Source organism: Athene cunicularia (genome assembly GCF_003259725.1).
Source record: "Athene cunicularia isolate RWA chromosome 2 unlocalized genomic scaffold, athCun1 chr2_part1, whole genome shotgun sequence".
Taxonomy (NCBI): domain Eukaryota; kingdom Metazoa; phylum Chordata; class Aves; order Strigiformes; family Strigidae; genus Athene; species Athene cunicularia.
In genome coordinates this window covers 119,649,760-119,677,332 of record NW_020799095.1, presented here as the reverse complement: position 1 = coordinate 119,677,332, position 27,573 = coordinate 119,649,760, and the positions used below count along the sequence as shown (strand labels likewise).

The 27,573-nt window shown below is 39.7% G+C and overlaps 1 protein-coding gene across 3 annotated transcripts in view; it reads left to right on the top strand.

The window, feature by feature from the left end:
* STAU2 (staufen double-stranded RNA binding protein 2) overlaps positions 1-27,573 on the top strand; it is a 168,575-nt gene that overhangs the window by 33,233 nt on the left and 107,769 nt on the right. For all 3 annotated transcript variants that reach the window (XM_026843697.1, XM_026843699.1, XM_026843698.1), the window contains exons 6-7: positions 20,297-20,456; positions 25,507-25,614. In XM_026843697.1, the coding sequence (XP_026699498.1) occupies positions 20,297-20,456; positions 25,507-25,614 (268 nt within the window). The remainder of the gene's footprint in view (positions 1-20,296; positions 20,457-25,506; positions 25,615-27,573) is intronic.

The window sequence follows — 27,573 nt, the reverse complement described above, 5'->3', positions numbered from 1 at the left end:
GCTAGTATTTGTTTCTAGGAAAGGAAAAGAGAGAAAGTCCATTTCCTGTTGGTTTAAAACAGCAGAAACATCTGTTTGTCTTAAGATAGTTTTCCCAAAAGAACAGTGGCAAGGGAGCTTGCAGGTGATGAGCTTTGCCATTGCCAGTAGCTATCAGTTTAGACAATAGTGATTAGTATGATTGTCTTTAAAAAAAAATTAAATTCCTTAAACAACAGAGTATATTTATTCCTGCAATAAAATTTTTGACAGCTAATGTTTAATTTCTACAGTGCTTTAAATCATAAAAGTACATAGAGTATCTGGGATCAGAAAATCCAGATTCTGCTGTGGAATCTATAGACTCCATTAAATTCTGCCTGAAAGCACTTTTTTCTGCAGTCACCTTATTACGGTGAATTTCCACAGTGTTCACAAAATGGTGTTAGGTGACATGTCCTGGCACATTCTTCATGTAATCATTCCGACAAATGCATCCTTTCACTACCATCCACTGCATTAATGGGCGCATTTAACCTATCAGGGATCAATAAAATATATACTCTTAAGTGTATTTACAGTATTAAATTGACAGCTGTTAAAAGAATGTAATGTAGACTAAAAATCAAGCTGACAGAACAGAGAGCAGGCTTTCTGGGTGTTATTCCCAGTACAGTGTCTCTTCGTTCTCCAAGTCAATGCATTTACCTGGTATCATTAAAAACTTTTTAGCTTTAGCTGCAGAGTGTCTAGATGCATCATCACTGTTCATGCCTAAAATGTGATACGTATGGCATGACGCTTTACACTGTTGCAGCATTCTAAACTGTCTTCACTCAAGATTAAGTAGTTTTGTCAATGACCTCTTGCCCTTATTTTAGAGGAGCTCCTAAGCTATAATACTTTATTCTTCTCTTAATATTGTCTTCATTTTCTTTTAGGATATAGTGACTTGCTCTATCTGCTTAGAGGACTGCCCTTTCCTTTTGTGGTCCTTGGATCATGTTTTAGCTATTTCTCCTGAAGTTTCCTTCAGTGGACAGAGTTCTTTCCTTAGGGTTTTCACCTTCCTCAGATCTTTCTCTGCTCTGGAGAAGGTACATCTGGCTCCAGATCTGTGTCTCGAAGTTTCAGCCATTACTTTTCTTCTTTTCACTAGGGCTGAAAGCATAAAGAGGTGAAATACAGATCCTTCTCATCTTTATTTTCTTAGTGTCTGTCTTTCAACTCTGCTCTTCCACTTGGGAGAGTTCCTGTAAACTTTCTGATTCAAAGATCGTCAGAGCCATCAGCCTGCCCTAGTACCTTGTGAATATCTTCAGTCTGTTGGCTTTGCAACTCACTGGGTGTCCTTTCTTTAAGACCTGATTGTTTTAAGGCAGCTTTACTTTCAGGATATGGGCAGAAGACTAGCATTATTGGTGTGTATAAAAATAAGCACTGATTCAGAATGCTCTTCCAGGAGCAGAAACGTTTTGGGTGTGTTTGTTTCTTTCCACGGTTAGCTTTTTATTCACCTGTATCTTACTCGTTTTTCTGCTGAACTGTGGATATTGCAGTTGAGAGACCTGTGAGAGAGTGGGTTCAATGGAAGCAAGCTTAGGTGGCCTCCTTTCCTGTTACGGCCTTTCTGCTGTGTCCAGAACCTGAACATTGGTTACTAGTAAATACATTTTCTTTCCTTTGCCTGCTTTTTTGGTAATGACACAGATAAACTGCTGTTAGAGCTCCAATGTTAGTTTGAGAGGCTGTCATAATTTTCCTGAGGGAAGCAAGCAGAAAGAAGGTTAGTGGGTAATTTTTAACAGATCATAAGTCAGTAAGATCTGACTGGAATTGTACTTTCTCCTAGTCCAAGGTCTTTGTCCCTTTTGAACTGAAAGATTGAGGAGGTATTAAATTTTCTCAATAAAGGCTTTCAAGAGTCTTTTAGTACAGAATATATGGTGTTTGAACACAGAACTTTTCACCAGCAGCCATGTGTTACAGTTTCTTTTCAGGTCTTGTCTACAAGTGGTTATTTTGGTGGCTGCTTGTGTTCTGTGAAAAGTACAGTTAGTATCTTTTCTGAAATACTAATTCCCAGGATCTTCTGAAGATCTACTTGTCTTTTTTAGGATATTTTAAAGAGAAATACCAGTTTAAGTTGTTCACAGAAAGGATAGCTGCACTCAGAGCATCAGGTACTTTGGCACCATGATTTTTTTGGATGATTTGTTTCACTGAAATGGGGCTGAATCTCCCAGTGTTGTGATCAAAAGGGAAATAATCTCTGGAAAAAAAAACAACTCAAAACTCTTTTAGCTTTGAGGCTCTTTTCCATGACAAAAGAGGAGGAAGTGGAGCCTAATCACCTTACTGATTTAGGTTCAAATGTCAGTGAAACAAATGTGAATTCTTAAGAAGGTGGACATCAATCAACAGCTGAGCCTTAGTTCCGTTCAGTAAAGATAATCTCTATACTGACCTTGTTTACTAATTCAAGGTATAATAACCATTTCAGATACACATATGATCAACAGAAGGACATTAAACTCTTCAGAAGGGATAGACAAGGAAGTAGAGGTGGTGGGGTAGCCCTGTGTGTTAGGGAGTGTTTTGACTGTCTAGAACTTAATGATGGTGATGATAGGGTTGAGTATGGGTAAGAATTAGGGGGAAGGTGAATATGGCAGATAGCATGGTGGGAGTCTGCTACAGACCACCCAACCGGGACGAAAAGGCAGACGAAATAGTCTGTAAGCAGCTGGGAGAAGTCTTACAATCGCTAGTCCTTGTTCTCATGGGGGACTTCAACTTACCAGATGTCTGCTGGAAATACAATACAGCAGAGAGGAAACAGTTTAGGAGGTTCCTGGAGTGTGTGGAAGATAACTTCCTGACACAGCTGGTGAGTGAGCCAGCTAGGGAAGACACCCCATTAGACCTGTTGTTTACGAACAGATAAAGAATTGTGGGTGATGTGATGGAGGCCACCTTGAGCATACCAATCATGAAATGATAGTGGTTTTGATTATTGGAGAGGTAAAGAGGGGAGTTAGCAGAACTGCCACCTTGGACTTCCAGAGGACAGACTTTGACCTGTTTAGGAAACCGTTTGACAGAGTCTCTTGTGAGGCAGTCCTGAAGGGCAAAGTAGTCCAGGAAGGCTGGACATTCTTCAAGAAAGAAATCCTAAAGGTGCAGGAGCAGACTGTCCCCATGTGCTGAAAGATGAGCTGATGGGGAAGAAGTCTGGCCTGGCTGAACAGAGAGCTTTGGCTGGAACGCAGGGGAAAAAAGGAGAGTTTATGACCTTTGGAAGAAGGGGCAGGCAACTCAGGAGGACTACAAGGATGTCGTGAGTTTATGCAGGGAAAAAATTAGGAGGGCCAAAGCCCAACTAGAACTTAATCTGTCTACTGACATGAAAAACAGTAAAAAATGTTTCTATAAACACATTAGTAACAAAAGGAGAGCTAAGGGGAATCTCCATCCTTTTTTGTGTATGGAGGGAAGCATAGTGACAAAGGATGAGGAAAGGGCTGAGGTACTTCATGCCATCTTTGCCTCAGTTTTTAATAGTAAGATCTGTTGCTCCTGGTGTATCTGGTACCTTGAGGTGGACAGGGATGGGAAGCAGAATGAAGCCCTCATAATAAAGGGGGAATGGTCAGCAACCTGCTGCACCACAAGTCTATGGGGCTGGATAGGATCTACCCAAGGGTCCTGAGAGAGCTGGTGGAAGTGCTCATCAAGCCACTTTCCATCATTTATCAGCAGTCCTGGCTAACTGGGGAGGTCCCAGTTGACTGGAAGTTAGCAAATGTGACACCTGTCTACAAGAAGGGCCAGAAGTAGGATCCAGGGAACTAAAGACCTGTCAACCTGACCTCAGTGCTGGGAAACTTTATGGAGCAGATCATCTTGAGTGCCATCATGTGGCACTTACAGGACAGCCAGTGATCAGGCCCAGTCAGCATGGGTTTACAAAAGGCAAGTCCTGCTTGACTAATCTGATCTCATTCTATGATAAGGTGACTTGCTTAGTAGGTGAGGGAAAGGCTGTGGATGTTGTCTTCCTAGGCTTTAGTAAAGCCTTTAACACCGTTGCCCACAGCATTCTCTTGGAGAAACTGGCTACACATGGCTTGGACAGGCATACTTTTCACTGGGTAAAAACTGGCTGGATGGTCAAATCTAAAGAGTTGTGGTGAATGGAATTAAATTCAGTTGGTGGCTGGTCACAAGTGGTGTCCCCCAAGGCTCGGTTTTGGGGCCACTCCTGTTGAACATCTTTATTGATGATCTAGACGAGGGGATCGAGTGCACCCTCAGTCAGTTTGCAGATGACACCAAGTTGGGTGGGAGTGTTGATCTGCTCGAGGGTAGGGAGGCTCTGCAGAGAGACCTGGACAGGCTGGAGCCATGGGCTGAGGCCAATTGTATGAGATTGAACACAGCTGAGTGCCCGGTGCTGCACTTGGGTCACAACAGTCCCAATCAATGCTACAGTCTTGGGGAAGAGTGTCTGGGAAGCTGCCCAGTGGAAAAAGACCTGGGGGTGTTGGTTAATGGCTGGCTGAACAGGAGCCAGCAGTGTGCCCAGGTGGCCAAGGCGGCCAATGGCATCCTGGCTTGTGTCAGCAATAGCGTGGCCAGCAGGGACAGGGAAGGGATCTCACCCCTGTACTCGGCACTGGTGAGGCCGCCCCTCGATTCCTGTGTTCAGTTTTGGGCCCCTCACCCCAAAAAGGACATTGAATGACTCGAGCATATCCAGAGAAGGGCAACAAAGCTGGTTCAGGGTCTGGAGCACAGGTCGTACGGGGAGCGGCTGAGGGAACTGGGGGTGTTTAGTCTGGAGAAGAGGAGGCTGAGGGGAGACCTTAAAACTCTCTATAACTACCTGGTAGCAAGGTGGGTGTCAGTCTCTTTTCCCAAGTAACAAGCGATAGGACAAGAGGAAATAGCCTCAGGTTGTGCCAGAGGAGGTTTGGCTTGGATATTAGGAAAAATTTCTTCACCAAAAGTGTTCTCAAGCTCTGTAGTAGACTGCCCAGGGAAGTGATTGAGTCACCATCCCTGGAGGCATTTAAAAGACATATGGATGTGGTGCTTAAGGACATGGTTTAGTGGTGGACTTGGCTGTGTTAGGTTTATGGTTTGATTCAATGATCTTAAAGGTCTTTTCCAACATGATTCTATTCTAACAGTCCTTGGTATCTCTATCTTCCAAGTCTTTTTGGAGTCCCTGCTTTCTAGAATATTGTAACAACTTAAAAACATTTTCTATATTTCCTACCTATTTACAAGTCTGCAACCTTTTATTTTAGTATGTTGTTGTAACATGATCTAGCTTTTTTTGTGTATTAGTATTCAGTACTTAAGTGTATACTGTGGATGAACTGAGGCAAGTCACTGTGCACTGGTGACCACTACTACTGCACCTTCATTGCATCACTTATACATTTTTATTAGCAATGAATTTATATTTAATTCTTAGTCATTGATGTAAATTATACCCATTAAAGTTTGGAAATTGAAAGACTATTATGTCTGCTATTCATGAATAAGCTTCCTTAGGACATGTGCTCTTTTTATGCCTTTCTACTTAAAGGAATCAAAGCACTGAAAGACTTCATCACTCATCTTTTTAGTTTCTGACCTTTTTTGCCCCTTCCAAACTTCACCATGATTGATTATCAGACCCCTTCCCTTCCCAGGTGTAGACAAAGCTTCCTTCATAAGGCCATCCACCTTGTTTTCCATATCCTGAATAGGGATCAGTGCAAGACAACACAAAATGCATTACCTTTCCAATTGACCAAGCTCTCTCTCACATTTCATTTCTTTGCAAGTCTGATGGCACAGGTAGGATTATTTCTGGACGGAAGCTATAGCTAGCCATGGTAGTACATTTTCAGAGATGATAGCTTACAAGGTAGGAGGTGTGCATCCTTAGTTAACTGCACTCAGCTGCTGAGAGGTGGCTCATTAAGCCAGAATTGTGTGGGTTTTCAGTTTGTTCTTATTTTCAATCCTTTAATTGCCAAGTTTAAAATGATAGGTTTAATTTTTTTCTCTGGATAATGCCATTTAATGTTTGAATGTTTACATTCCTCCAAGTGGGAACAGAATGTAGCCCAATATATACTAGTTATTTCAATTAAGTTAATTTGGATGGTGAGAATAACTCTGTGAGCTTTCTTGGGCATTCTTCCTTTGTAGAATTTTAGTTTAATTAATTCCTATTAATTCCTAGGCCTGAGATGATTTTGTTAGTAATGTTTTCATTAGTATCATATTACCAGCATAAATATATGATAATATTAAATGAATGAGGTACTTCATTCCCTCATTTGCTTAGTCTCTAGCCTGGCAAGTGACATGATTTTTTTTTTTTTTTTTTACATGAGTTTCTTTTGTAGAAAGAAAATGATATTGTAGTCAGATATGCAACATTGTTTATGTTCTTTTACTGTAATGGGTATTTGGACAGCATTCTCAGTAACCACTCTGCATGCTTGTAAAGATTAGTGAGTAATACAGTTCATGGGAAATTTTATGAGCTGAAGTAGATAAGAGTTTGAGATGTTTGTCTTCTGGATGTCTGCTTTAACCTCTAAGTATACAGTGTACATCACAGCTTCATTATGTTTTTCCTTTTATTCTTATTGTACTTGTTTTTATGTCACGGAAAGAACATTTTATTTTCCTTGTATTTATCTTTTCCTTCTCCCAGCCCCCATCTCCATTTCAACGTTGCCCACTTGACATTTTCCAATGCCTTAAACTCTGGAGGCAGTATTCTTATTATGTTCTTATATTATTTATGCTATTTTTGCTGTTAAGAATAAATTGAAGTTGTGTTGACCATTTTCATTACTTAGTTATTCAGCTGGTAGAGAAAAATACTTCTTCAGAGGCACATAACATTTTGTTCTGTGCTCTCTTCTTTATTTTAATTGTTGTTTTTCACTTGTTTTTTCTACCTTAGTCTCCAGTGTATGGTACTTTGGAAGGTTTATTTCATGATCCTTTTTTTCCCTAGCTTTTTTCCTTTTACTTCTTCTTTTCTTTTTTTTCTCTCATAACTCTTGCACTAGTTTTTCTTTGTTATAAGAAAATGGTATTCAGGCTGGTTTTGAGACCCTTCTAGCACTCTGAAAAGTGCTTCTTCTCGACTTTTAGGCTTTAGACTGAAGGAGAAAGAAGTAAAAGTGGAAGCAGAGATCTGAACTTGTGCATGGAAGCATCTCTCTATAACTAGTGCTACATAACTGGCTCAACGTGTTTGCTGTTACCTTAATCTGTGCCTCTTAGAGTATTTAACTTATGTCTGTAGCTTTCCACTGGTTTCTTTTAATTACTTTTGATAAGCAACTGGTTTTTACTTGTTAATGTACATATTTACTGCAAATGGTAAACGAAGTAGTGGTAGGTGCAGAGAGTAAATATTGAAATACTTATTTCAGTCAAATGTCTGTATTGAGCAACTTGGAATTCAGAAATACAGTGATGTGGCAATATTATTGTGTTGTCATCACAAATTCTCCTGGGAAGATTCCACATTAGATAATGTTATGTTAAACTGAATCCCCCTCCCTTTTGTTTTTTACTCAGGAATGTTTCGATATTGTGATCATGAAAATATGAGTGATTTTTTTAATTAAGTTAGTCATACTGCTTGAAGGAACTGCATAGTCTTGAGCTCAGGAAAAGGTAAAAAAAAAAAAAAGAAAATGGAATTGTCATTATGAAAAATTTGTATAAACACAAAGTTTAAAAGAAAGTATACAGAAAGACATGGAAGTTAAAAAGAATAAAACACAAATTTGCTGTATACTAAAGGTAGATTGTGTCTGACTAAAGTGCTAAAGTGTTAACTTTGCATGTTATGTGTCAACTCATTTTTTTAGATAAAGTAAACCTTACTTTTGTGGGATTCACTTAAGCATTTTATATCATTAGATAAGGATACTGTTTTCATTAAACTAAAGGAGATGGGGATTTGTATAAGAAATGAAAGATGGGAAAGGAGAAGAAAAATAATCAGCAGTATTAAAAGACAGACTTGGAGGAAAATTAAGTGCAGTTCTCCCAGTTTTGGAATCAACCTTTTAAATTATTTTTGTTAAAGGTGTTTGCACAAAAAGTAGGAAAATGTTCATGGGATGTAGAAGTCATCACTGCACAAGAGGATCAAGATATGCAAGAAGAGTTGGATGATTGTGAGGACTGACATATTAGAAATGGGATGAGACTAGACATTCCAGTATCAAATGTAAGATTAAGACCATAGTAGTTCTAACTCTGTTGTTACCTGAGGGTTATTCAGTTGGAAATCATGGAACAGGAATGTTATCCACTATTATTAATTATTTGCAAGATAAACTAAGAACAACGGATGTGTTTGAACCAGAGGGGAGGCAAATGTGATTTTTAAGATGTGTTGAGCAAGGTATTTCTGATAAAGACAAATAAATGTTGCTCTTACACAGAACACTTAGCCTTTTATATGGTATGTTGTCTACTGTTCTGACTCGTATATTCAAGAACAGGAACTAGTATAGGGAAGGACTGTGAAGAATTATCAGGATAGTGGGTAGCCTTTTATACAGAAGACTTCTAAAATACCATGACTGGTTCCCTTGCAAAACAAAGGCTGTGAGTGAATGGGAAAGCTCACCTTGGAGGGTGAACATTACAAAAAAGTAGAAGAGTTATATAAGTTAAAGGATAGTATTGACACAAAATCAAAAGTATAGGCATGCTGAACCCTAGGAGATTCCTAAGTATCAACTCACCTTCTAGATCATCCTCCCAGTGCTGGAAACAAGTAATCTAACTTGTTTTCTAATAGACCTTAACAGTTAAAGAAGACTACATTACGCAGTTGCCTGCAACTCATGAGTCTTGTCTGTTTAATGCAGGATTTACTTACATTCTTACATTTGAAATAGAGACGGTTTGGGGTCTCTGTCTTAAAATGGGAAGCATCTTTGTTATGTTTTCTGATTAAAAAAAATACATTAACAGATGGGTTTGAATCTCTTTCTGTTAATATATTTCCATCACATAGTTATTCTTTACAGTTCTTGCTTAGTCAATTAAACATTCTATTGCTTAGGGGTTTTCTACAACTAGGTCAAAATTGGTTTCGTAAACTGATTACACCAAATATTATATAGAGGAAAAAGTAGTGAATCATTCAGAATTAATTAGAGTTTTAAAGATTTGGATTATAGTTTAAAACCATCTTTCGAATCAAGGATAAGCTGGGACAAGTATACGTGTTTTTCTGTTTTTCTTTTTTTTAATCTTATATGTAACCGAGGAGAGGTCAACAGAAAGGTGAAAACAGTAATAGGCTGTATAAATTAATCAGCTGAATAGAAATTTCAGAAAATTATATTTTCATCTCATAAGGGATGTCGGTGGCTGAAACCAATACATAGTGCCTTGTCTTGCTTGCTTTACATTAAGAATGTTTTTGGAGTATGTGGAAGTAATCTAGAAGAGGAGAGCCAGACTGATTCAGGGATAACAGACTGTAGTTCTCAAAAGGAGTACTTGGAAAGAGAGCCTCTTTGTTCCCAGGTGTTGTTGTGGACCTGCTGAAAGAACCAGAAGGTGGACTGTATGAAGACAAAAGTGGCTGTACTGGATGTTTCCTTCTTCAAAACATAGAACTCACATCTGTAAGAAATGCACGTGGCTAATGGACTGCTTAGAAAAATAGGGCATGGCCAAGGAACAGCTGCACTAAGCAACTTGCTCCCCTAGAGAAATTTCAAATGTTATGGAGAAAAAGTTGTTCACAGCAAATACTGTTTCCTACTCCCCTGCATGGTCTGTGGCTCTCTATCCCTCCACTCACAAAGCTCACAGCCTTTTCCTGGTTAAGCAGTGCCAGCAGGGCTGCCAGCTTGATTGAGTCGGTATAGAAAAGAAGCCAGAGGGATAAAGTGCAGAGAATGACCCGTTCAGCATGGAGCTGGCATCTGAAGAATTACTTTCCCGTACCATGTTATGTTTTGTATTTTAGTGGCACTCATCTTGGACAAAATGGTCCTTTTTCCTCTTCACTTTGCAGTATGAAATGGGAATAGGCTAATACTTCCTATAACACTTGCAGGAAGTAATTGGGTTTATTTGTTCTTTTTTACATAGGTGAAGAATACTTTGGCCATTAGAATTTAGACACTCATTGGAATTTTTAACAGTGAAAAGGATGCTAAATCTAAATAAACTTCCTGCTTTCCGTGAGCTGGAGCTTGCACTTGTTTTTTTTCCCCCTTCTAAGGATAAAGTAACTATATTTATCAGAAACATTTATGCCATTGAGGAATCCAGAGAAATGCAGGAAATGCAGTATGAACACATAACGTATGTACTAATACTTTATTTGTCTTTGTGTGTGTGGATTTGATGGCCAAAAAGGAAGAGGCCCCAAGGGCTCCTTAGTATGCAATTAATATTTTGGCTAGAAAAGCAGCAGATTGTTTCAGTATGCTTACATATTATGACATCATATTCCAGTAAAATTATAATGAACAGAATTTTTGTTTGTCTCTGTGGCAAACCAAAATGAGTTTTCTAATTGTCAACAGACCTTGGTGATTTATTTAATTACAGTGGCGCCCGCTCACACCAACTTAGTTAAGGTCTGTCAGCATTTCTGTTATGAACCCCTATTTTTAGGGGTTTATAACTAGTTGTAAATATTTGCTCATTGCTGAAACTTGGCATTCAAGGTCACAGTCATAGAGCAAATACCCTTTTTCAGGTTGACTATTCTAAAGTGATACCAATGGTATTCTGATGCTATGAAACTTAGAGGGAATAAAGAGAACCTGCTTTCCAGACCTCTTATTTGAGGGATCATCTTAAGAATCTCAAATGTCCAGAAGAGCCAGGTGAAAACTCACTTGTTTTAATAGGTTATATGTGACTGGTTGTTAAAGTATTATTCTTTATCACATCTTTTTTTTTTTTTCTTCCAATTGAATGCATCATTTCACATATCCTTTTGTTGTTTTCTAGTCTTGTAATCTTCTGTCATTTGGCTGTGTCTGTCAGCTTATGTTCTGAGGAGTGTGTCAGTATCACCTGGGAATCTTTTACAGGAAGAATTTTCTCTAAAGTAAATTTCTAGTCTTTGTAGTTGCCATGTAGAATACAAGGAGATGCATATTCTTTAAATGTAGGTAGTATTAAAACTTTCAGAAACTTAATGAATCTGTATGTGAAGTGTTGCATTTGCAAATTCTGACTTTTATTTCTGTGGATGAACAGAGCTACAGAGGGCTATGGAGTGTAGGACTGATGTGTAGGTGTTCTTGTGATGGAAAATATCATGCCGATATGTTATTGCATAATAATCAGCAAATTCCATATAAATATTCCCTAGACTGTTAATGTTTTCAGTCTTTTTTAGTAACTCAGATTTGGAAGGTTTGTTAATGATCAGTGGCACATATGTGACCTTAACTTTGCATGGAGTTGTTCCTTACATGAGTGTGCATCTTCAGGATGCAGAATCATTATGTGTTAAAATTCAGTTTAATCATTGCACTGTACTTTCAGACTGTAATATTATGATTACTCTTAAGACTTTTGTTAATACTATCTCTGTCATCACCACTGAAAAGAGGATGTTTTGTCTCCATTTGACACTCTCCATGTTGTAGCGAAGCCAATATCCTCACAGATTTAGTCCCTTTTCTAAGGATTTCAGGTGCTCCTTTTCACTTTCCTGGCAATGTTTGTCTTATCAGTCCTCTGTTAACTCTGCTTGAGGCCAAACAGAGCAAGAAAAGTTTAATCAAAACCACGTAAAAGCCTAATCATTCTGCCAGTGCCAAAGAGCTGCATGAGGCTCTAGAGCCACAGGCTGAATATCATTTTTCCATATTATCACATAAATAGCTCCCTAAACACTCTTTAAAAGAAAAGGGGGGGAGGGGGGAGGGAAAAAGAGAGGGCCTGTTGTGGGATCTGAGTTTATATAGTGGATTAAGGTTCATGTGCTTTCCTCCTTTGCATATAATTGAGAGAAAAGTAGGTCTAGTAACTAAACAAGAAACAGAAACTTCTGATAGATCTTGGATTTCCCTAAGTCTAAGCAGTTGATAACAGCACTACCACATTTCTTTTTTTATTTTTATTTAAAGATGATTGTGAAGTAATGAGGAGGGATGTGCTATCAAGATGTCTACTGCTTTTGTGTGACAAGATTATACTATGCTAAGCTGCAGCTAACAGAGGCAGTCAACGGATGCAGTGGTTTCCAGTCTTTAGTTCTAGATCCTCCAAGAACAATTACTGGGACAGTGGGTGTATTCCTGGGAACTCTGAGGAACTTGAGGGTGCCTGTTGCTGCAGAGAAAGGATAGCTACAGGAGGCTGTGACTTCTAGCAAGCTCTAGCAGCTACCAGGAAGCTGTCAGCTATTCCTGATCAAAAGCTGCATTGAGCTTTTATTCCAGCTGTCTCCTGATTAGAGAGGGTCAATCACCCTTTCAGCAGGTACTCGGGAGAAACAGGGCCTAGAGCACTGCTCCCAGAGTCAGCCAGCAGATGCAGCAGTTTGCACAACAATTCACACAGAAGGGAGCCAGAAACTCTGCTGAGGACGGTGTGTGTGTGCTAAGCAATGGTGGTGATGTGCCACATGACACAGTTCCTAGCACCATCTGGAGCAGCTATTCTTGGTACGTCAGAGTCAGAGACTTTGAGTCAGCTCTAGCTCCAGAGCTCTAGCTGGGATGGAGAGAGAGTAGTCTTGTCTGCAGGAGGTGTGCACTGTCAAAGGATCTGTGTTACCAAGTAAAGAACATGCAGGAGGATGTCAGCAAGCTGCTGACATCACTAGAGCTGATGAGTAAGAGATCACAGAATCACAGAATCATCTAGGTTGGAAAAAGATCACCTAGTCCAACCATTAACACTGACAGTTCCCAACTACACCATATCCCTAAGCACTATGTTGAGACCCGACTCTTAAACACCTCCAGGGATGGGGACAGCACCACCTCGCTGGGCAGCCCATTCCAACGTCTAACAACCCGTTCTGTAAAGAAATGCTTCCTAATATCCATTCTAAACCTTCCCTGGAGCAACTTGAGGCAATTACCTCTTGTCCTATCACTTGTTACTTGGTTAAAGAGACTCATCACCAGCTCTCTGCACCCTCCTTTCAGGGAGCTGTAGAGGGCGATGAGGTCTCCCCTCAGCCTCCTCTTCTCCAGACTAAACACCCCCAGTTCCCTCAGCCGCTCCCCGTACGACCTGTGCTCCAGACCCTGCACCAGCTCTGTTGCCCTTCTCTGGACACGCTCGAGTCATTCAATGTCCTTTTTGCAGTGAGGGGCCCAAAACTGAACACAGGAATCGAGGGGCGGCCTCACCAGTGCCGAGTACAGGGGTCAGATCCCTTCCCTGTCCCTGCTGGCCACGCTATTGCTGACACAAGCCAGGATGCCATTGGCCGCCTTGGCCCCCTGGGCACACTGCTGGCTCCTGTTCAGGCGGCTGTCAATCACACCCCCAGGTCCCTCTCTGACTGGCAGCTCTCCAGCCACTCCTGCCCAAGCCTGTAGCGCTGCTGGGGGTTGTTGTGGCCCAAGGGCAGCCCCCGGCATTTGGCCTTATTGAAACTCCTCCAGTTGGGCTCAGCCCATGGCTCCAGCCTGTCCAGGTCTCTCTGCAGAGCCTCCCTACCCTCGAGCAGATCAACACTCCCACCCAACTTGGTGTCATCTGCAAACTGACTGAGGGTGCACTCGATCCCCTCGTCTAGATCATCAGTAAAGATGTTAAACAGGAGCAGCCCCAAAACTGATCCCTGGGGGACACCACTCGTGACCGGCTGCCAACTGAATTTAATTCTATTCACCACAACTCTTTGGATTTGACCATTCAGCCAGTTTTTCACCCAGAGAAGCATGTGCCCATCCAAGCCATGAACAAACAGTTTCACCAGAATACTGTGGGAAATGATGTCAAAAGCCTTGCTAAAGTCAAGGTGAATAACATCCACAGCCTTTCCCTCATCCAATAAGCAGGTCTTCCTGTCATAGGAGATCAGGTTTGTCAAGCAGATCAACTGGATCTTCTCTGAGGCCCTGCAGGTGCAAGAGCCTGTTTCCCCAACCATACAAAAGGAAGAGTGGGGAGAATCAGTACTTATTGGGCTGGGAAATGGGAAGGTCTGTAATTGTGAAGGCTGGAAGCTTGTAATTTTTGGCACCTGGAGGAAGGCTTCTGCTCCACCTGCAAATCTGTAACTACAATTTCTGTACCGTGGCATCAGATGAGGGCCTGGGAGCTCTCCAAGCATCCAATCCAGGCAAATTTGAGCTTTTCAGCAGCAGCAGAAGGAAGAGATAATAGTGGTCATCTGCCTACCGCAGGGAATGGAGATCACCATCTGTGAACCTGACCTGTTGTGCAGGGAGGTTTGCTTCTCACTGAGGGCTTGGATTGAGACATTGTGGATAGACTGCCAAGGGTTGTCTGTTCCTCAAACTATTACCCACCTCTACTCTTCATTGTGGGCACCAGCGACACTGTAAGGGGACACACGGAGCATAGCAAGCGTGACTATAGAGATTTGATTTTTACAACTTTGGCACCCTCTTCAAGCATCAATGCTTGGAAGAGACAGGATCCACCTGACCAAGTGGAGCAAGCATCTTTATTAACAGGTTGGCCAGTCTGATCAAGAGAGCTTTAAAGTGACAGATACTGATGGGACTATAACCAAGTGAGGGTTGATTAAGTTAGTAGGCAAAGACTTAAGGGCAATGTTGACGAGAGAGACTCTAACACCAACAGAACAGGGCTGAAGGGGTCTCACCCCAAGTGTATGCACACAAGTAAGGACAAGCCCACAGAACAGCATGATGGGGGAAGCCCTTATACTCTTTCTGGGAAACCAGTACACTTGGGTTCATATCTGAAGTGCTGGCACACTAACACACTTAGCACAGAGAATAAACTGGAGGAGTGAGAGGTCTGTGTGCAGCTGCTGCAGGGCTACAACCTCACTGGAATCACAGAGGTGTGTTGGTACAGCTCACACAAATGGAATGCTGCCAATAATGCGTGCAGGGTCTTTAGGAACGATGGGCCAGGATGGCAAGGACTGAGTGTTGTCCTTTATATGAGAAGGCAGTGGGAATGCATGGAGCTCTGTCTTGAGTGAGTAATGAGACAGCTGGTAGGATTGGAGGGCATGCCAATGCAGATGATATTGTGATGGGTGTCTCCTACAGACTGAATGATCAAGAAGTAGATGAGGTCTTTTTCAGATAACTGGAAGAAGGTTCATGGCCACAGCCCTGGTCCTAACTGAGGGGCTTTAACCACTCCATTATGTGCTGGAGGGACATCATAGCAGAGCACAAGCAATCCAGGAGGTTTCTACAGTGCATCAATGACAACCATCCAACATAAGCGATTGAGGAATCGGTGAGGATGGGCACTCCTGCCAGAGCTCACACTTTCAAACAAAGGACTGGTCAGAGATGTGAAGGATGGAGTCAGTGCAGTGACCATGAGATAGTGGCAGGATTTTGAGAGGAGATAACAAAGCAAGTAACATAGATCACAAACTGGGTTTCAGGAAAGCAAACTTGAATCTCTTCAGAGACCTGCTTGGAAGAATCCCAGGGGATACAGTCCTGAAGAGAGGAGGAGTCCAGGAGAACTTGTCAAGGTTAATTTCCTCTGGACTCAAGAATGGTTTAACTGTCCATCCTGACATGCAGGTAGTCAAGAAAAGGCAGCAGGAAGCGTGCAGGGAAGAACAAGGAACTTCTGACTAAACTCAAACAGTGTTTGTTTTCCAGGTTGACGAGACCCAAGGATGAATGTAGACACTGTACAAGTGTGCAGGTATGGGGCTAGGAAAACTGAAGTCCATCTGGAGTTGAATCTGGAAAGGGATGTGAAGGACAACAAGGTTGGCTTCTACAGCAGCAAAAGGAAGACTAAGGACACTCTGTTGAGTGGGGCAGGGGACCCTGATGGTCATGGAAAAGATGGAGGTACTCAAAATACCCTCATCTCAGTCTTTACCAATAAGACTGGCTTTCAGAAGTCCCAGGTCCCTGAGATCAGCGGGAAAGTCTGGAGCAGTTAAGACTTACCCTCGATGGAGGAGGATCAGGTTGGGGAACATTTAAACAGGTAGGATAGGTCCATGAGGCCTGATGGGATGCATCCATGAGTGCTGAGGGAGCTGAATAATGTCATAGTGATGCCACTCTTGATTATTTTTGAAAGATGGCTCTGACTGGGGAGGTTTGAGGACTGGAAGAAAGCAAAGTTCACTCCTATTTTCTTGAAGGGCAAGAAGAATGATCTGGAAAGATAGTAAGTCAGTCAGCCTCAATCTCTTAGATGATGGGGGAAATAATCTTGAAAACTATTTCTGACTATATTTAGAATGACAGGTGACTGTAAGTAGTCAGCATGGATTTAAGATGGTAAGATTGTGCCTGACCAATCTGATAACCTTATACAGTGAGGTGACTAGCTCAGTGGATGAGAGCAGAGGAGCAGATGTTATTTACCTTGACTTTATCAAGGCTTCTGACATTGTCTCTTACAACATCATTGACAAACTTGTGAAGGATAGCTTGGATAAATGGACAGTGAGGCAGTTTGAAAACTGTCTGAAGTACCAGGATCAAAGGATTGTGATCAGTGGCACAAAGTGTAGCTGCAGGCCACTTACTAGTGGTGTACACCAGTGGTCCATACTGGGGCCAGTACTGTTTGATATCTTCATTAATGATCTGGATGATGGGGCAGAGTGTACCCTCAGCAAGTTTGCAGATGATACAAACCTGGGAGGAGTGGCTGATGCGCCAGAGGGTTCCTCTGACACCCAGAGGGACCTTGACAGGCAGGAGAAGTGAGCAGACCGAAGCTTCATGAAGTTCAACAAAGGGAAATGCAAATCCCTGCACCTGAGCAGGAATGACTCCATACATCACTACACAGTGGAGGCCAACTGGTTGGAAAGCAGCTTTGCAGAAAAGGACCTGGGGGTCCTGGTGGACACCAAGTTAAACATGAGATACTAATGCAACAGCATCCTGGGCTGCATTTAGAAGAGTGTTGTCAACAGATTAAGGACTGTCATCCTTCCTCTCTGCTCATCCCTGGTGAGGGGCTACATCAGGAGTTCTGGATCCAGTTTTTGGATCCCCAGTGCAACAGAAGCAGGGACATACCAGTACAAATTTGGTGAAGGGCCACTAGGGTGTTTAAGGGACTGGAGCATCTCTCATCTGAGGAGAGAGTGAGAGAGCTGGAACTGGCTAGCCAGGAGATAAGAAGGCTCAGGGTGATCTTATCAATGTGTATAAAATATGTGAAGGGAATTATTAAAGAAGGTGGTGTCCTGTGAAAAAGAGGCACAAACTGAAATACAGGAAATTCTATTTAATCATAAGAAAAGACATTTTTACTGTGATGGGAGTCAAACACCAGAGCAGATTGCCAGACAGGTTACTGAATCAACTACCCTTGGAGGTACTCAAAACCCAACATGAAGTGGCCCTGAGCAGTCTGTTCTGCTTGGAGCAGGGCAGGTTGGACTAGGGGTTCTCCAGAGGTCACTTGCTACCTCAGCTCTTCTGTGTTACTGTGATAAACTAAGGAAAGACTTTCAGGTGAATCATGTCAGCAGCGTAGAGGAGCCAGTGACAGACAACTCTAAGCCAGCCATGGAAGAAGTGGAGTTGATGGTGACTGTACTGATGAAGCTTTTAATTATTTTTCCCTTGATTTTAAATAAGTGTGATATTTTTCACTTTGGAAATACAGTTTGACCTATGTTCGGCATCAAAGGCCTGTTCCTGATTCTTGGATTTAAATTCTTTCCAGGTATTATTTACATCTGTTGCCTGCATATTCACTAAATTTATTTTTAATATTCCCTAAAACAATATTGCAAACCAAATAAAACTAATGAATCAAAGGAAAATCTTGATATGGGAAGCATTTTATGTGAACTCATTAAGTGAAGGGAGAGGGTGAAATTCTGCTTTCCACTTGAAAAAATACCATTCTTTTTGAGGTAGATCTCAGTCTGAAGCCACTGCACTTTTTTATTGTAGATGTTGTCAAGTTGATAGTGTCTTGGTACTGCATTTGCACCTTTTAGAAGTAGAGGGAGGCAGAGGTTGAATGCTGTATGTCAGAAGCAGTGGAGTGGGATAGAAGCTAACATTCTTGAACTGTTTCTTTGTTTTGACAGCTGCTTTGTTAACGAATGGTATTGTGGTGTTTGATTGTCATTATGCATGTAGGACCTTTGCAATGTTCTTCCTGAAAGAGTGGTCAGACACTAAAATGGGTTCTCTGGAGATGTTGTGGAATCCTCCTCCTTGAGGATATCCACAGTACCCTGACCAGTGCCTGAACAAGACAGCGTACCTTCAGAGCCTGACCCTGGTTTGGGTGCTGCATTGGACCAGATAACCTTCAGCAACCTTTCCAACTGAGTTATTCTATAATTTTATGAAAATGTTACATAAGCAAATGCATTTCCAGGCCTTAATAATTCCCTGTTAAACTGCAAACAGGAAAGCAAATACCCACTTTTTGCATGTCATAAAGGCAACTTAGCTCACCCCTCCAAGGCCCTATAGCCAGAGGCTTGTTGGAGCCAGTGTTACGGTTTTGCTCTTTCCACATAAACGTGTTTTTAGAATTAGGCACAAAGTTCAGGGACACTGTGACTGGAGTGCTTGTTCACACTTATTTGGGTTTCAAGTGTGCTGCTATTGAAAAACTTTCTATTTTGTTTTATAGTTGAAACAAGTCAGTTAAAGTTATTAATGAAAAGTCAGAAAGTCTTCATACAAAAAAAATCACCATCCATGTCAACAGATGAACACTGAGAGAGCATGCTTTAATAAGGATCCTTTAAGAGGGAGAAGGAAAATGTAGTACTTTGTTGTGGTTTTGAGTGTATTAGTTTTGTTGTGATGGACCTAGCTTTTGGCCACACTTTTGGAATCCTGGGGTTTTTTTTACATTGCCGTAAAATATGTACAAGTTATTTGTCATAAATGAGAAACCATTTCTGATACATATGTGTTTTTCCAAGGAACTAAATCTCCAGTGTGTTCGAAAAGCCTTTGAGATAGGAGCACCGTCAGACTAGACCACAGAGTGAAGAATATGAAGCAAACTCCCTCATCTATGTAGAATATAATTAGAGGACTTTTTGCAAATGTTCTCTTAAAAGATGATGATTTTAACAGTGATTAGAACTAATTATTTGTGCTGAATTGCTTTTTCTGAGTCTGGGGGTGAGGTGTATGTGGACTGCTTCTTTTCTGTAGAAATTGCTTATGTGGACAAGCTTTTACGATTTTCTTTTAGTTGTCACAGTGCTGTGACAGGACCTCCCAAAGCCAAGAATGGCATTACATCTCTTTCTTCATTCGCTGCTAGTGAGAGAGCTTTCAAAGTAGAGGTATGGACTGAGTTAGCTGTTTTTACTGCTGAAAATAGAGATGTGAAGTCGATATGAATGAAGATACTGCTTTCTCTGAGGAATAATACCCGTGCCACTTCATAGGAAAACATTCAAATTTTTGCTTTATCTTTCTTTCAGTGCCTTTCAGACATACTCGGGAAAACAAACCCTGCTATTATATTTGGAAATTTTTCTGTAGAAGGAAAAAAAGGAAGACAATGTGGTGATGATTGCTGTTTTTCTTTCAGTGCTTGGAAAATGTTTGGTTATTACAGTGTTGGAGGAGAGCTTCTCTCTACCCTCTGTTATGCTTTTGGAAGAAAACTCCTTATCCTCTACAACAATTTCAATACTTGAGCTTTAAAAAGAGGCTAGAAGTACATTGTCCAGGTCCCTCACTCTCTGTTGTCTGAGTTTTTTGTTGTCCCCAAGAACTGAGCTATGCTGGCAGGTTTCAGATGAGAGACCTCACAACCTTTTTTCCTCTGTGCCCCTTTCCTGTGGGACAGGAGTTGTCTCCCAGGCGTAGCTTCCATTGGAGCGTCTCAGGACTCAAACCAAGAAGACAGCAGAGCTGGGCTGTTGGGCTGAAGTACCGTAGAGCTTGTTGCAGAGCCCTGCAAATGTAGGTGAAGAGCTGGTTTGCACGTAGGAGCTTCTGTCAGAGTTACTGATGACCTTGCTGAGGAACAGTCCATGTATTTGAGTGTTAGGGCTTACTCTGTGACAAAAGATAATGTTTTATCCCTAACTACTGCTTTATATTACATAAAATTGATGGTTAAAATTCATAACTTGTACTGCTGTTTTCTCTTCATGATTTCCCAGGTATCACTGCCCAGTGCCTAAAATTTTCTATGTCCAGTTAACTGTTGGCAACAGTGAGTTTTTTGGTGAAGGAAAGACTCGTCAAGCTGCTAGACATAATGCTGCAATGAAGGCCCTTCAAGCTCTCCAGAATGAGCCTATTCCAGAAAAATTACCTCAGGTTTGTGTTTCAGAAAACTATTCCTAACCTTCATGTTAAGATACCAAACTGAACAATTTAACTGCCAGTTTTTCAATGTTTAATTTTTAGTGTTTTTTTCATATTAGCCTCAGTAATTAGAGAAGTAATACTAACAAATTGTTGCTGTTATTTCTTTATAACAGCACACCTAGCATGGAACTAGACTTAAATAACAAAAATAAGTAGGAATTTTAAAGATGGGTTTGGCAAAAATGATTAAATAAAAAATAAAATCAAAATAAAATACTTGAGATTATATCAGAAGTGGAGAAAACGCCCATTTAATCAGTGGCTTCATGGAGAATGAATTATTCGCTTAAATGTGTGCTGTGCCATGAATGTGTTCTTTACAGTTGAAATGACTTGTCCCCAGCATACCTAAGAACCTGAGGGAGCTCACTGACAGCTACTGATCACCTGTTTAATGGTTTTAGGCTTTTAGTCACCTATTACCTTTTTAAAGAACTAGCTTTCTCACTGCTGTGTTTGTAAGTAGTGTATATTGCTACTTACAAATGAAAATATGTCATATTTTAAAAAATATTTAACAGAAAATTTTTTCTCAGAATAATATTTTCAAATTGAAAGGACAAATATAATAAGAATGCCTAGTCAAATAAGCCAAAATAAATGCATGAGGAGACAATCTCTTTAATTTGTACACTCTTTCTGATGACTCTTGTTGGACTCCTCTGTACAGTACAAAACATCACTTAATAGTACCTTCAGTGTCTTGTGTGGTAGTTTGAGCTGCTTTTTAAGAATGGAAATAATTTTCTGTATTAAAAAAAACACCTTTGTTCATTCTGCCTCACCCTGTGTCTACGTTTTCCTTTTGATCCAAAGAGAGTTTGACTCACCCTTTTGTTTTGCTATATTATTTTTCTGCATCAGGAAATTACATTCAAATCACTTAATATTAATTTTTTAAAAAACAAGAACACTATTAAAAAAGAATATGTAAAGTCTTAGGAGAAATCCCTGTTTCCTTTCCTATTGTTAATTCCCTTTTATCTTTGGGTTTCCGGTCAAATGTATCGGTTGATAATGAATCCTTAACACAAACCTGAGTGGGAATTTCATATTACTGAAACCATATTTTTAGGTCAGCATAGTCTTCGTTTTTGAAAATTATATGTTTAATATTATCAAAAGAAGCTTTGAATTCAAGATATCCATTAATCAAAATGGAAATTAAACCACTAAGTGCCTAGGATAATAAGTAGTAGAAATAAATAATATATATAAGTAACATTGATATGTACCTGGATTATATAGTGAGTTTTCATAGCCCACGTACATATGTAATTTACCTAGCAAACGTGATAAAATCTGTAATTAACATTCTTGCCTAATAAAGTCTATTTAGTGCCTATTTGTGTCAGTGTCTGTTAGGATGTGCAGGCTTTTAGAAGATGTAGTCATGGCAAATAGAGTTTCCTAAATTCTTGTAGCATGCTGTAGTGTTGCCTCTCATGAGCTGAGGTAACTTCATTCTTGTCTTCACCACCGTAAGTTATATATGTAAACTGAATCAAATCCACAGTTCACTATGAGAAAAATAGAGAAGACGTGTCAGGAGACAGTACCATAGATTAGCTGAGACATTCACAAAGTACTTGCAAGACCTGTGGGAGCACTGTGAGTTTCTGGTGCAGCACTTGAAGACCCTTTGGGATACTGTAGGATCTCAGTATCAAGTGTCTGTGGGTAGGAGACTAAATTGAGTCCTCAGTTAGGAAAACCTGTGTCTTGGTTATGCTGAGGGTAAATGGAGCTGGTTGTGGGCTAGACAGGAAAAAACACCTCTGTCGCTTCATGGGTTAGAGTTGTAGGTGTCTGGAGAAGACTGGAGGTAACACTATGCCTAGGTCATGGTGGAGTACAAAGAGCTGCATTTTGTGGAGCTGAGTGTAGCACTTCAGAGAACTGGAGATTGGTTGAAGTAGAGTTTGAGAGCTTCATGGTGCCAGGGTTCAGGTTCTCTCTGCCGCTGGTCATCTAAAGTTGCATGCAGGGCTTCTGTGCAGTGGTGGGATGTGCCCTCACCATGGGACATGGTCCAGCTCAGTACAACTCTGATTCCTTCAGCAGAACTGACCTGCCTGGGTCAGCCATGGAAGATGATTGATTCATCATTCCTCAAACATCATACATGGATCAGAGCCAGTGCGCATTAGAGTTTGGCTGGCCTCAACTACATAACTAGTTTGAGCTTCTTTCTTCCCCAGTCATTGCCACTGTACTTCCAAAGAGAGCAGAGAGGAGAGCAAAGACAGAGCTGCTGGTACCGATCTAGCCCTCCATCCTATTAGTAACTCACTGAATTTCACTGCAGTGGGATCCACGGAATGTAGCACAGTAGATACATGAGTTTACCTTTTGGCCTTCATAACCATGGTTGTTTAATGAAGCCTTCTATATATTGTTCTTTCATTTTGAGATACCCTTTTTTGTTTTTTGTTTTTTGTTTAAGTATAAAATTTTTTCTATATTAAATCACTGAAGAGGAGTATTGCCATCTTAATACTTCACTGCGCAAACATGTAGGAGAGCATAAGGTGAGCAGAAACAAGAAGCAATCAGCAAACAGGGCAGGGTTACAGGTGAATGTGAACCTGCTTTCATAAAAGAGCTATTGTGTGTCTGCCAAAGCACCTCTGCTGTCTCATAGATGTGAGGCTAAGAAAGGCATTACAATTAAAGCGTCAGTTGTGGAATGAGGATCAAATTTAAACCCAAAGTACTTGAGACACTCCTGAACATATTTTTTCTTCCTTAGGGAAGTCATATGACTAAGGCTTGAAACTTTATTGTTCAGTACTAAGGTCTAAACCTTGAAGTCTATGATCCTCCCTGTTCTCCACTCTTGATTAGGCTCTCTACTGTGTTTAATGGAAAAATATGCAAGGAATTAAATTTTAAGGGCAGAAGGGACAACCAGGGTTTTTCTGGACTGATGTGTTTGTTTTAATCATGAAATTTTGAAATAATGAAATTTCTACATTAGACTACTTATCTGGTTAAGCTAGAGTATAGCTAAAAAACCTAAACACTCTTGATTTAAAGGCTTGGTGGAAATCCAGTGGGATACATATTATTTTATGTAAATTATGCCAGGGAGTGATTATTCCCCATTTCAAAGATAATATGTGAGGTATTTATTCTAAAGTAATTTAGCTTCATTTTCTATCTAATTGGTATTTTCTTATCTTTGCTAAATGTGACAAACATATCAAAAATCTCTCCCCCATATACAATTACAGATTATGTTTAAGTAATTTTGAATCTTTTTATAGAACTAATTATTTCCATAGTGTTTCAGTGTAAAGTTGTTTTTTCTAATCAGTAGTTCATACTTGTGGGTTTTTTTGTAAGATTTTCAGCTTATTAATGTCCTTTATTAAACATGAACTTCATTGAATACCATACTAAGATTCTCACTAAGGGTTTTTACAGAATAGTAGTACCCCACTCTTTATGTATGATACTCTTTATATCCCCAGAATGTATTTTTACTTTTCAATATTGTCCTTTTAACTCTATTCAGCTGATATTTCTCGGTGAACCGAATGCTTTGCCTGTCCTGTGAATAATGAACTACATTGTTGATTTCAGTGGTACTTTACATTTCATTATATGAAATGAGCTAGAGGTCCTGCATAATTTCATTCTAAGTACTCTTGTTACTGTTTCGTACTGCACCTTTTATTTTTTTTTTCAGCAAGTTCTATAAACTTTATAAATGTTTGTTTTGTATTTAGTTCCAGATCAATATCAGGGATGTAAATTGCTTTTTCGGACTCCAACTTTTGCAACCATTTTTAATGATAAAGTGCTCCAAGTCTGTATGCTGTAACTGACTGCTGGATTTTTAGTCCTGCATTAATATATTAAGAGTTAACAAGTGGTAGATAAAAGATTGATAAATTTAATTGTTAATGTGAAGATCTTAATGCTTTTTTAATGTTATTTTATAACTTTGGTATCTGCATTTTGTAGCTATGCTGGTGACTGAAGATTTAGATCAGACGTTGTTATGTAAGATGGGAACTCTGCAGGAATCCACCTAATTCAGCCCAAATTTCTTTGATGTTTACCTCCACTAATAAAAAATTAGGAGCCTGGCCAAGGTTACATGGTTGTTGAGAGATCCCAGTTTGAAACATTCAGAGCATTGCACTTTGAAAGTAGCTGACAGTAAAACCTCTGAGAACTAAGGAAGATGTGGTCAGGGGGACAAACAGCAAAAAGTAGCTGTTGCAGAAGGTGATAACTCTTTGATCCCCATGCTGGTGGTTGTCTGAGAAAAAGAAGACTTACCTAAAGTGTAAAGCAAAGCTGAATTTTAGGCAGGATAATGTTTGCATGTGCTTTTTGTTGTTTTATCTCTTAGACTCTCTGTTTGTTATGTTCCTATGGATAAATAAATAATGTTCTGTGTTAGTCAAGCTGTTCTCTGTCACTACCTTTTCATACTGGTCGTAACTCCCAGAGGGAAGTCAATGGAGGGGCTATTAACCAGCTGGACCTGCTGAGGACACCTGTAACCTGGTGACCCAGTCAAAGTGTGGGGGTGATTCACTGAATTTCTTCTGAGAGAAGTACAGTCTTATGTATTTTCTAAGTAGTACAGAAGACTTCTTCCTCGCTTGGAAGGGGTGCCCACAGAGAGACTGAGAAACAGGTCAAAGGATCTGTTTGATCCTTATGTTTGACAAAAGAAGTGTGTATTCAGATAATTATTATCCATGTCATTAGTAAGACTAAAATCTGTAGAAATTATTTTGTCATCAATCATTAATTTATAAATCAATGTGTATATGTTCCTTTATTATGAAGCATAAGTACATTATATATGGCTTCATGGTTGGAGGGTGTCTGATAATAGGGTGATGAGATAGATGTAGAAATGCTGATTTACAGCAAGACATATGAGAACTCAAAAGTCTTTGAGAAATCGAGGGAGAAGCACATGGGATTTTATCTTCTAAAAATTGTAATATGACTATATATTCTTAATTTTCAGAATGGAGAAACAGGAAAAGAATCGGAAGAAGATAAAGATGCAAACAAGTCTGAAATCAGTGTAGTGTTTGAAATTGCTTTGAAGCGCAATATACCTGTCAGTTTTGAGGTATGTTACATATTCATCTGTTTGATAAGGAAGTATTTTTTTTAAAAGTGCCACTAAAGCCCAACACAGTTAATGATTTTAATACATTTTTAATACAATATTTAAATTCATGCAAATTATAAATAAAAAAGTGTTAGTGTATCAGATTCTAAGACACTGAGTTTTTACTCTTAAATTAGATGCTCTTTCAGAAGTATTAGAGACCTAATATTTTATTGCAGACAGGTGGATGGCAGACAACTTCTGCATGGTTCTGTGGGACTCAGATCAGTAGCCACAGTCAATCTGATTTGAAATAATCTTCAAAACAATCAGTCAAAGTATTTGCTTTAACTGTAGACATTCATACTCTAGGAAAGTCCCCACTGAGACATTTTGCATCTGATGTGCTGTTTTCAGGAATCATGAGTATCTTTTTATCTTCCACACTGTTTGACTCCTTATTATCTCCACTTAATCCTTCATGATTTTTGTTTTCCTCATTTCATATGATTTTATCTATGAACCTGCTTCTGACATTTTTGTTTACCTTAAGTAATAAAGAATATTTGGAGTAGCTCCAATGCTATCAGTGAACTAACTACAGGAGAATGAGTGATAGTAACAGGAAAATTTTTCCGATGAGAAATTTCTTACACAAACTGGTTGTAAAAATCTCATCTTGTGGTAGGAACCACCAGACCGTCAAGCTGGTTTTTTGGTTTTGGTTTGGTTTGTGTTGTTTGGGTTTTTTTTGTTTTTTTTTTTTTAATGCAGAAAATGCTAATGTAAGTGGATCTTTAAAGTTTTATTTTTCTGCTTTTTATTTTACATTTAAACTGAGTTATATACGAAGGATGTGGATAGTGCCTATACTGGTGATGGTTATTTTCTCCATTGCTTTTTCCTTTTGAAGTATAGGCATATATTTGTATGCCAAAAACCCAAATTATTCTGTGGTATGCCTTACAGTGTGCTGTATGCAGTTTACTGACATGTTTGGCTCATATTAATTAATTGACCAATGTCAAATGAGCTGTTGGGACCAGAAAATGGGTAAGAGAGACAAAGACAAAGTATATTGGTTTTGACTAAGGAATTCATCAGTATAGCAAATGCTTATGTGCCTTGTATATATGGTCTATGTAATATGGACTAACTGGAAAGTTAAGAGAATGTAAATCTCGAGGATAAAACTGGGGTGTCTGAGGGTGTTGTTATATCGATTTGCAACTACATGGAAAGACCATAACTCTTATGGAAGATCAGACATAATGAAAACACATGCCTGTGTTTCAAAGAGGAAGTTCATAATTAATGTTTCAGTTTTCACACATCATTTTCTACTTGTAAGCATTTTAAAGTATTTGGAATAATTCCATACAAATTAATACACTAAAATACAAGGAGATGTATGGTCACAGTTCACAAAATAGCTTGGCGTTTCGAAAGAAAAGAAGGATAGTGCTTTGAATGCCTTCTTAACATCATTCTTGTGTTTCGGCTTATTTAAGGGAGAGCATTTTGTAAGGAGAGAATGAAGGCAGAGATATATCGTACAGGAAAAGTCTTATGTGTCAGTTGTCAAAGAATGTTAACAACATTGAAAAAAAGACAGTTTCTTGCTCTTCTGACAGGTTTTGTGTTATTTCCTGCCTTTAAGTATAGGTGACATTCTTAAATAGATTTTTGAGTGTACTTAGTACTGGCTTGTATTTCAGTAAAACTGCTAAGCAATTATGGGTAATCCCCGGGATCTGATGTTTCTAATAAGGTTTTATTTACAAATGGTTTTGTGTTATTCCAGGCAGGCATCAAAGCTTTATCTAGTTTTTTGTGTGTGTGCGATAGCTATAAAATGACCTGCCTTTTCTTCATCTGACGAATCTTTAGCCAATGTTCCAACAGTGCTGTGTTATGCAACGAAGTAATGGTCATAAAGATATGTAAAGTTCTGTGTAAACATGGCCTCAGAATTGC